This window comes from Sinohyriopsis cumingii, chromosome 12 (assembly GCF_028554795.1).
Source record: "Sinohyriopsis cumingii isolate HCF-2022 chromosome 12, ASM2855479v2, whole genome shotgun sequence".
NCBI lineage: Eukaryota > Metazoa > Mollusca > Bivalvia > Unionida > Unionidae > Sinohyriopsis > Sinohyriopsis cumingii.
In genome coordinates, this window is record NC_142972.1 from 116,776,001 (window position 1) to 116,787,457 (window position 11,457).

Sequence of the window (11,457 nt, forward strand, 5' to 3'; positions counted from 1 at the left end):
TTCTCAAAACAGTTGTGGAATTAAATTTTATGAGCAAAAACATCAAAAAGGTAACAAATGTAAGCTCCTCTTTAACACATTAAAAACAATTAGACATTCTTCCATAATAACTGGTTTTATGGTCATGGCAAGTTACTAATCCATCAAACAAAAGTTCCTGGACATTCATTGTTCTGTATGTAATATTATTATTTCATGTATTTTTGTGGTTTTGTTGAAAATAACAATTTTGCAGCACCTACATTCATGGAATGGGGAAACATCCTATTATTTCCAAATGAGGATTATTGATTGTTGGGTCTTTAAATTTGTGATTTTTGCTATATGCACAAAGTCCACAAAACTTGGTACCACCACAAAATAAAAATGAGCTGACATTATTTATAAACATTTCAAGTTAGTTCCTACAAACCTGTTGTGGATTTTTCCACCATTTCTTCCAATGGTCAGTGTAGTTGGCAGTGATTGAAATGTATCCAATAGGGGCATCAAACCACACGTAGAACACCTGTAAAGAAAAATAACAGAGCAAGTACAATGGCTTGTCATCACAAATTTGCAGCCACAGACAGTGACCAAAAGGTGATAATTCCACCTATCACACAGAGTCAAACCTGTCATAATGGTCACCTTTACTTAGTGGTTACCTGTTCACAGCCATACTAATTTCCCTCTGGCAAATTTCCTATACAACTGTCCTGTATGTAACGGTCACCTGCCTTCCATGGCCAGGTATTTCCTAACCAAACAATGGTTTCTCCTTACCTTATGCAGTTTACATGACTTTCCCTTCAGCAGCAATAATAAGATTTTCAAGATGGCTGCAGTGACAGACATACTAGAAATCAAATAAGCACCATTTTCTTTTTGTTCCAAGTAAACATCATGAGACATTGTTGATAGGACCATCCATTCAGGAGTCGTAATAATTAGGACCAGCAAGATCATACGATGAATGTATGTCAATTGTCATGGTAATCCTCCAATTAATAACTATCAAAATACTAATACTGGATGTAACAGGACTGGCATCCTGACAGTCTAAGAGTCACTGAACTTAAGTAACAACAAACAAGTGTTTTTGTTTATTTTAATAAAATATTGTTATCAAAGTAACTAAAGACATTGATCTTGTCTTTATCCTATTGACAGACAAGAGAACAAAGTTGGAGTTAAAAGGTATAAAATTTATGATACCATGCAGATATCACACACTTTCTGCAGACTGGTTACCTTATTAACATACAACACATAAAAGATGCTGATAAATAGTGTGTAACTCATGATATTATTCAGATACCATTTACACTCTGCAGAATTTAGAAAGCCTGAGATTCGAAATTCAAAGAACCTTAATTAAACAGGCTTTTCTCTCATCTACATGGAAAATAAAAAAATATCACTTAAACAAGAATGTCCACAGAAAAATTAAAATGTTTGAAAAAAACATATCCAGAACATGACAATGTTTAGGGAAAACATTTGCAATTTTTTTTTATTTGTGGACTGCAACAAATCAGATGTAAATTTCATGACTGTTACTTGTGAGTGACTTTTAAGTTACTGCACATATCCATTCTGCATTACTATTAGAAAAGAATGATTTTATTTACATTCCATAAATCTGTCAACACCAAATATAACAACTTTTTCTAAAGTTGTGCACAATTTTATATCTATTATTAGTTAAATTTACACTATCTAAAGCTGGTTATCCTCCTGCATTCTAGTCATTGTTTTTCACCTATGACATTCTATATCCTATGATTTGTATGTTGTTTTTTGCCTATGACATTCTATATCCTACGAGTTGTATGTTTTTCGCCTATAACATACTATATCCTATGATTTGTATGATGTTTTCCAACTATGACATACTATTTCCTATGAGGTTTTTTTCCACCTATGACATACTATATCATATGAGTTGTATGTTTATTTTCCACATATGACAAACTACATCCTATGAATTGTATGTTGTTTTTCACCAATAATATACTATATCCTTTGATTTGTATGATGTTTCCCACCTATGACATACTATTTCCTATGAGTTGTATGTTGTTTTCCACCTATAACATACTATATCCTACTAGTTGTATGTTATTTTCCACCTATGAAATACTATATCCTACGAGTTTTATGTTTTTTTCCACCTATGACATACTATATCCTATGAGTTATATGTTGTTTTCCACCTACGAGTTGTATGTTATTTTCCACCTATGACATAATATACCTTATGAGTTGTATGTTCTACCTAATGTTATCTTTTGCAATCACAATAGGATGATAGGTATAAACACAACTAACTCAAATTTTTACCTTATCTGTATAGCCCTCCAGAGGAACAGGGGTTCCCCACTTCAGATCTCGGCTGATACAGCGGGGCTTCAAACCATCCCGTATCCAGGAATTGGTAATTTGTTTAGAATTGGAGGTCCAGGTCCCCTCATTGAACACTCGATTCAGATGTTCTTTTAATGTGGGCTCAGCCTGAAACAATACACACACATGGGTGAAATAACAAAGAATTTAGGAAACTTATCAATGTGGTAGCTTTTATGAATTCTACATCCCATTGTAAAAGACAGGCATTTATAAGCTGCAGTGAAATGGCAAGTTTGATGATTTTATCTATAAGGTAAATGATAAATTAGCCAATATGTCATGGATGTCCTGGCAATATAATGCAACTAAGGGGTATAGTTTCTTAAGATCAAAAACAAAATCCATCAAATTTGTTTGAAAAATAGTGAAAGTGACCTATATCTTTCTAATGTAAAGCCTCATACCAAATTTGTTTTCATTCCATAAAGTCCTTAAAAGGTTATTAGAGGAAACAAAATTAAGATATAACTTAAGGCCAATGTTCCAAGTCAAATAGATGTCCATAACTCGGTTTTGAATCTACTAAGTCCCATAATGGTTATCATGCAGACACATATTCACTCGGGGACATGATGTGATGTGATGGTCTGGACAGGATTGGTGTTTTATGGCACACCAACACAATTAGGTTATTTAGTGCAAAAACAATTGGAGAAAGTGCCTTTTCCAAACACACACAAAGGTAACCAATCTGGGCTGATCCAACAGTTTGATTTAATCTGATGCATTGCATAAAGGATTTTACAAGAAACTAGGAACTTTCTAAGTCTAATCAAAGAGGGAAGGGGTGTACCACAGCTTATTTGGGTGGGGGTTATGCATAAAATTGCTACTATTTTTCCTAACTTACTATTTAATGAGGTTCTAAGTAAATAGTCTCTATCTTCTCTCTCTTCCCCTTCTCCCTCAGATGTAAAGGGTTTTATTTTTATTGACTTCTTACACAGACTGCATTTCATACCACCCTTATTTGGTCAATATCAACCATCAATATGTTTAGGAACAAGCTAATTGGAACCTTGGATTGTAACTGCACTTTTTGATTGAGAAATTATTCTCATTTCCATAGTAACATGAACATCTCATCTGCAATGTTCGTCTGCTTCAGCAGCAGTCCCCTCTTCATCATTTCAAGTTCAACTGGAGCATTTCTGTACAGTGCATTTGCACCAGGTGTCAACATTATTGGGAGGAAATTTATATTTTCCTCTCTGTCATTACTCTGACATAAAAAAAAGTTATCCACTCCATTTAATGACTTAAAACTACTGGCCCAGGCTTGTTGAAGCTATTTCAAAACCCCTCTAGGCACAATTACATGTATACTGGCTAATTTCTGGAGCATTCCAGTTTTAAATATAAACCATGCTGACTGTTACTGGCTTATAAAATGGAGGCTGTGGCTGTTTATTCTTACAAACTTTTATTATAATTATCATGTACCATTGTATCAAACATGCAGGAATATTATTTCTTTTATGCAATTTCTTTCCTTTCAAACCTGTATATTTGCTTGAATTTCTTGCAGAATGGAAGACTCCTGAAACTATGCAGTCTGGATGCAACTCTTTATGATGAGATGGATAATTATGGGTAATTTATGATAGAATGGATGGACATGGGAAACACAATATACCAACTCAATAGGTATGGCAGGGGCATAAAAAAATATCACTATCAACCTGATGTGAGGGTTTGGATAAAAGATATAATAAGAAAGGAAAGTTTTTAGCAAATTATATCTCTCCAGTAACACCTGCCCAAATACATTACATTAAGATAACTTGCTCTGCTTCCTCTAATCCCTCAGTTTATGCATTATAACTATAAAGGGAACCAACTCTTACGGATTAACTCCCCTTTATGCCTGCTTGGTGTCTGCCATTATACCTGGTTTAAACTAGCTTTTACTTTAGTAAAAACTTTCAAGGATGCTCACATTGTGAGGAAGGTGGGTAGTGATTTTTCTGTAATGTGATCAGGTAAATATTATTGGAGATACATAATTTACTGAAAAATTATCATTCTCCATAAAATACATTACCTGATCGCATTACAATATAACAAAATATCTATGTAACTGTCGCATGAAATTTGAGCCATATTAAGTATAGTTTATATGAACAATAGCTGTTATAAAGATTTCTGATAGAACTAGCTATTTTTTTTATTATTTATGATATTGCATTGGGAATTAACTCACTTTTGGCAGGTCAAGGAAGAGGTGCTGAGTTGATTTGATAACTGGAGAGTTACTACACAATTTACACTTGGGATTTTTCAGTTCAATGGCATTGATCAGTTTTCCACAAGCATCACACTGGTCTCCACGGGCATCATCAAACGCACAAAATGGACAGGTGCCCTCCACAAACCGGTCAGCAAGAAATCTGAAATATTGAAGGAAACAGAGATGCTAAAAGCATATTGTATTTACTGTTTGTTTTCAGACATTTTTTATTTTTAAATATGTCCAAAACTTTAGTTTTTGTATATCATTTTAAAAGATTATTTTCAGACACAACTCTAGCTCTTTAATGACAAGGGGACATAGTCTAATACTGTGCAGAGAAAGTGGAGGAAATGGCTTGTTTATCATCAATAATAAATAAAAATTAAGAGAAATCCCACTTCAATTTCGTAAGTTGCTGACATTAATAATATAAGAATGATCATTCATTAAACAACAGCCTGCCTGTCTGATGCAGACAATTTTCTCTTCAAGCTGACAAAAAAAAATCATGTGTTCTGGAGGACCAAGAACTTTTAAAAATTGCTTCTGGCCAGGGAGAACTTTATTGGTAAGAGGGACCACTGTTAATAAAGGAAACCTGTTTGCTGCAGATTATACAACATTCTTAAGATCGACAAATATACTTTTGTAACTTTTAAGTTTTTGACATTAAATAGCTGCTCATAAATATAATGTGTTAAAAACAAATACAAAAAGTATGTATGTCCATTTTATTAGTTTTGTACAATCTGCCATAAACGAGCTGTCAGTTAATGAGAATCCTACCTTAACATTCTTCGCAAGATAAGGACAAAAATGAACAATTTCTTTAAAGAAAAATATCATTTACAACATTTTCTGCCAATTTAATCAATCTGTTCATAAAATTCAATTTTTCTCCTTCTGAGAAAATGCTTACCCAACTCTCTCTACTACTGTCCCTGTTCCATCAAATAATGTAATTTTTAGTAACCTACATGTCAGTGGTACAATTATGAATAAAAAGGAGAATTAACAGCTCTGCGCTAATTTTAGAACAAACCTGTCACAGGCTTCACACTGTAACTGGTCGATGCTGTCTTTAAGTATCAAATCTCGATTGTATAGTCGCCAGAAGATATCTTGGGCTATCCTGCAGTGAAAATTAGAAAACGTATGTTAGAAAACAAATAAATTTTTAAAAGAGTAATGTAAAAAGCAAATTTTTTGCTTGCCCCATGCTTAATAATACAGTATGGTTGACTCTGGAGATTACTGACCAGCAAGTCTTAATTACATCAGCCTTTGGTCATGCAGTCTTGAACTAAACTTAATATGAAGAAACCATTATTTTCTTATTTGACTTACCATGACCTTTACTCTGACTTTTTGACCCCAGGATTTAAAGATTTCTTTATTACCCCATGTGCAAGCTAACCATATAGTTTGGTCAAGGAACTTCGTCTAGAATAAACATTATTATGCAAAATCCATATTTCTTTCAACACAATGACTTGACCTTTGGACCCCCAAATCAACAGAGTTTTGTATACCTTAAACACAAGCCTTCCACAAATTTTGGTCAAGATCTGTGGTCTAGAACCAAAGCTATTATGCAAAACACATTTTTCTTCTGCCTGTCAGTGACTCTGACCAACTTTTTGATCTCAAAATCAATAGGCTTCTTCCAACCCCAAGTAAATGCCATCTACAAAGTCTGGTTCAGGTAAGTGTGCAGAAATCATTTTCTATTTCCGGTCACCTTGACCTTTTAACTACAAAAGCAATAGGCATCTTCCTTAACTCAAGTAGTAGCAGTAGCAATCCACAAAACTTTTTGTCCCAGTACGTAATGTAGAAATAATATTGTGCAGAAATCATTTTTATTGTTCCAGTCAGTGATTATTTTCAGGGTCTATATACAGTATTTATAGGTTACTGCATTTGTATGGGAAAATATGAACGAGTTTTGTGGATGGAATACTGCACGACCTTGGGAGTGCAGTATATCCATCTGACAAAACGAGTTCATATTTTCCCATACAAATGCAGTAACCTTTTCATTATATGCTCATTTTCTTATTCTACCTAAGGCATAATTATATAAACAAAAATACACTAGAAGAAACAAAGTCATGGAATTTATGCAGTATTCCAAACTAAATACACAAGCGCAGATTCATCAGTACACAACAATAACATTATTAATGCGCACATAACTCCGCCCAGATAAATTTGAACTTAGTCACACGCTCTGCATAACTTTCGAAAGAAAATGGCGTGTCTAGTTAAAATTGAACTTTGCATATTGTGAATGAATATGCACTGCAACAACTTTTCCATTTGTTCTGGAATGAATAGATTTTGGTATTTTGTTTCGATTCTATGAAAGTTCGTGATTTTGGACTGGATTTATCTGTGCAAATTGTACATGAAATACATCGGACTGAAGCAGCATGGGAGAAGCATGTTTACATCTGCAAGTGTGTTTGTTCTGTCACTGACTATTTGAAATCATAATGTGGGAAAAATGTGAAGTGTTTCAATTGCAATTATCAAAAAGACGCTATTGAATTTAATGTTTATTTCATTTTGAGTGCAGTAAGGAAGATGTAATTGCCCTTGGAATATAGTCGAAATTACAGTACAATTTCGAAATGTGTAATCAAGCTTGAGAACTCATGACATGGCTCATGTAATTCAGATTTGCAGAACTAAGAAAGTACATTTTGAGGAAATTCTGGATGTAAAACTGTAAGTATATTTTTTTGCCATTCTTATTACCAGCTAAAGGAGGCAGTTTATGCCTGTATAGCTTGCATGCTATTTATAGGTACCAAGCAATTTTATGAAATCTGGTGTCTATCGCAAAATCTGAAACAATGTATCAAAAAGTAAACGTGGAATGTAGCAAAGCAGTTGGTATGTTGCAGTCCACGAAACATCTGCTTTAGTTCATTCAGAAACAAATTTAATCAACCAAAACATACTGCACCTACTATGCGAATGTACATGATTTGTTTACAAAGTAGTTGCTAATACATTATTGGGCACACATGTCCTGCATGTGGTTGCAATATGAGGTGTGCAATATCGTAAAATATTGAATGATTCTGATAATGTGAAGTTAACGGAGAAAAAACTGAGCATATAATAAAATTATTTTCAGGGTCTATATACAGTATGATTATTTTCAGGGTCTATATACAGTATGATTATTTTCAGGGTCTATATACAGTATGATTATTTTCAGGGTCTATATACAGTATGATTATTTTCAGGGTCTATATACAGTATGATTTTTTTCAGGGTCTATATACAGCATGATTATTTTCAGGGTCTATATACAGCATGATTATTTTCAGGGTCTATATACAGTATGATTATTTTCAGGGTCTATATACAGTATGATTATTTTCAGCATCTATATACAGTATGATTATTTTCAGCATCTATATACAGTATGATTATTTTCAGGGTCTATATACAGTATGATTTTTTTCAGGGTCTATAAACAGTATGATTATTTTCAGGGTCTATATACAGTATGATTATTTTCAGGGTCTATATACAGTATGATTATTTTCAGCATCTATATACAGTATGATTATTTTCAGGGTCTATATACAGTATGATTATTTTCAGGGTCTATATACAGTATGATTTTTTTCAGGGTCTATATACAATATGATTTTTTTCCAAGAAAATATCAGATGGTGTTTTAATTCTTGCAAACTTCATTACATGTACCATGATGAAAGAGCCAACACATTTTAAGTTTTGGGCTACATTACATACAAAATAAATACTTTAAAAAAAACCTTTACAGGAAATTAATTTTGCTGAATATTTAATTTTGTATAGAAGCAATGGCAGATCTGAGTGTATTCTGTATGCAGCTGGTTGAATTCTATGCACAGGTATATACAGCATCTATCATGGCAGTTCTTAACTAATAAAGTGTCCCTCAATGGGCCTACCACTCTACTAGCAGATCTCGGTCTACGATGTTTGCAGCTGGTCAAGTTTTATGCACAGGAATTGACATTAGTTAATACTGCAGTACTTAAATAAAACAAATATCAGGGTTCATAAAGCCATGGAAGTTTAAAATTCAGGGATTTCCATGACAACTGCAATGATCTCCAACGGCTTAATTACAAATTATTTACCCATTTTCCTTGCCTGCTCTCTAAGTAAATGTATTAGCAGAGAATTTAGAATATGTGCAATATCTCTTTCCATCAATGCAAATAAACAGCATGGCTTGCAAGTATTTCAGAAAATTATGCAAGTGATGTTTTGACTGTTGCAAGCAATTTTTTGCAAAGATGTTGGCTTTCAAGCACTTTTAAGACCTTGATTTGGCCACCTAAAAATTCAAGTACTTTCAAGGTTTTCAACAACCTGTATGAGCCCTAAGTATTGGTCAACAGGATTTGTCACATAAGTACTTTAGTCATGTGTTTAAGTGAATTCTATATCATTAGCCTTACATAACCTGGTTCCATACTGATTGAGCTTCTTAAGTGCATACTGAAAATAAAGTTCTGATTTTTTAGATTCCAACATACTTATTTTCATTAAACTACTATCCAGATTTATCACTATTATTGAACTGAATAAATCACAATCTCATTTATGTAAACCAGCTTCTTTTCTACTGAAAACCAAAGTATGAGTTTGAGTGTGCAGTCAAATGTTGGATGAATATGGAACCAGACCATAAAACAAAGTTATGTGTCACTTGTAATGAAGCCACTCAATTATTTGCCATGAGTCTGAACTTCATGCAGAAATTAACTTGTGGGTTATGTACATCCACGGGTAATCTAATATAATTCCAAACACAATAATAAAAATGCTTGCAACAAATAAGTGCAGGTTATACTTGGACATGTGTTATATTTGCTAATGTACAGTAGTTAGAAAGCATAAAAGAGGGGTATGTGATACATACAATACTGTATTTGTGTGAGTCAGGGAATGAACTCATTTGATGTGGCTAATGAATATGTCTAGGCCCAACAGCCTCGATATATCATTTGATGTGGCTAATGAATATGTCTAGGCCCAACAGCCTCGATATATCATTTGATGTGGCTAATGAATATGTCTAGGCCCAACAGCCTCGATATATCATTTTGATGTGGCTAATGAATATGTCTAGGCCCAACAGCCTCGATATATCATTTGATGTGGCTAATGAATATGTCTAGGCCCAACAGCCTCGATATATCCCTACTACATATCAAACTCGTTCTTTCTGCCAACTCAAAACAAAACATGTATGCGGTTTTGTAAATGTGTCTTATATGGCTGATGCATTAATGATAAATCTGTAACAATCTGATTCATACTCTGTTTGTTGTTTTGTTGTGGTTCTGCCAAAGTAATCAAAGTCAATGTTGAACCATCTGTAGATTTCCTCATGGATGACGTTGTACTTGTCACAGATCTGTTGAGGTGTGAGTCCTTCCTCAATGGCCTTTGTCTCAGTAGCTGTACCATACTCATCTGTTCCACACACATACAGACAGTTGTAATTCCTCAGTCGACAATACCTGGTATATACAAATATTTCACATTCAACTCTATCTTGAATTCAATCAGCTAGATTAATTCTAACTTATTAATTCATTTAAATATCATCCAAAATTCAGTCTTGTATGAAGACGTTTTTCTTTTTGTTATCACTTTATGCACTGGTTCATTAAAAAAACAAAAAACAGTCAACTGTATACAGATTTTAAAAAAAACTCCTTATAATTGTTAACCTGGAAACATATATAAATTTTCTATACAAATGCACAACTAGTGTTGCACATAAAATCCCAAGGGCTGAGGACACCATGTCCCCCTCCCTTCAGATCTGGGGGACACAAACCATTTTAGAAGGACAATGAAAATAATAGCACATAATACACTAATAATGCATTAAAAATGAAGTAATCATGGTTTCTTCAACAGTTGTGCCACCTTGACTTTGTGGTCTGGACTGTACTATCATAGTTTCCTTGAACACTTACATTATTGCAATAGAAGTTTTATCATGTGCTCAAGTAACTCATGAAAACATTATCTGGTTAAAATTAAATGGGATGTACCATGGAATTTTTCATTCCGGATTTCACTCTCTAATTTAACTTTACTGGAAACTCAGTATCTACCAGCATTTATTATAATAAATATTTATGTTTTCTGAATTACTTTCCTTTCCAGACTAATAAATCATTAATTAGATGACACATAATCTTACAGTTTTGACACATCTGTGACCCTGAACATTGCTAGCACCAACATAGACATTTTTTTGTGTGGTCTAAAACTGTAGTTATTATGCAAAAACCATTTTTCATTTTTCTGTTAGACTGTCCTTGACCTTTAGACTTTGGAATCAATACAGATTCTTTCTTTCTTAATCCACATGTATGTTATCCACTACTAAATGCACTTCTGATATCTACTGTTATCACACAGTCTGTACGCTTTACAAATAGTGTGAGCAGTTTAATATTTGTGATATTACAACATGTTAACATATCACTTTGTGTGATTCTGATTGGTCCAAATAAGATAATGAAAATTATCAGGCAAAATTCTCTTTACTGACTGGCTGCAACTGTTAGAAAATTTATTTACCACACCTTCGGGAACTTTCTGTTTTTGCTAATACTCTCAACATTTTGGTTGCCATTTTCTGAATCAACTGCCCAAACGGAATTAGGAAAAAAAGGTCAGGTCTTTCTGAATATGGTGAATTTACCCCAAGTGGTTTGTTACACCATGTATTACCTATCATACACTGAGAAAAAAAATGGTGCTAAACCCCAAACAAGAATAAGAACAACAAA

General features: G+C 33.6%; 1 protein-coding gene across 1 annotated transcript in view; it reads right to left on the reverse strand.

The window, feature by feature from the left end:
- The window catches only part of LOC149787308 (methionine--tRNA ligase, cytoplasmic-like), an 86,519-nt gene that overhangs the window by 35,195 nt on the left and 39,867 nt on the right, over positions 1-11,457 (reverse strand). Inside the window, exons 11-15 of the mRNA XM_089977842.1 lie at positions 9,964-10,167; positions 5,667-5,756; positions 4,595-4,781; positions 2,326-2,496; positions 413-508 (exon numbers count right to left, since the gene is read on the reverse strand). Coding sequence (XP_089833968.1) covers positions 413-508; positions 2,326-2,496; positions 4,595-4,781; positions 5,667-5,756; positions 9,964-10,167 — 748 coding nt within the window. The remainder of the gene's footprint in view (positions 1-412; positions 509-2,325; positions 2,497-4,594; positions 4,782-5,666; positions 5,757-9,963; positions 10,168-11,457) is intronic.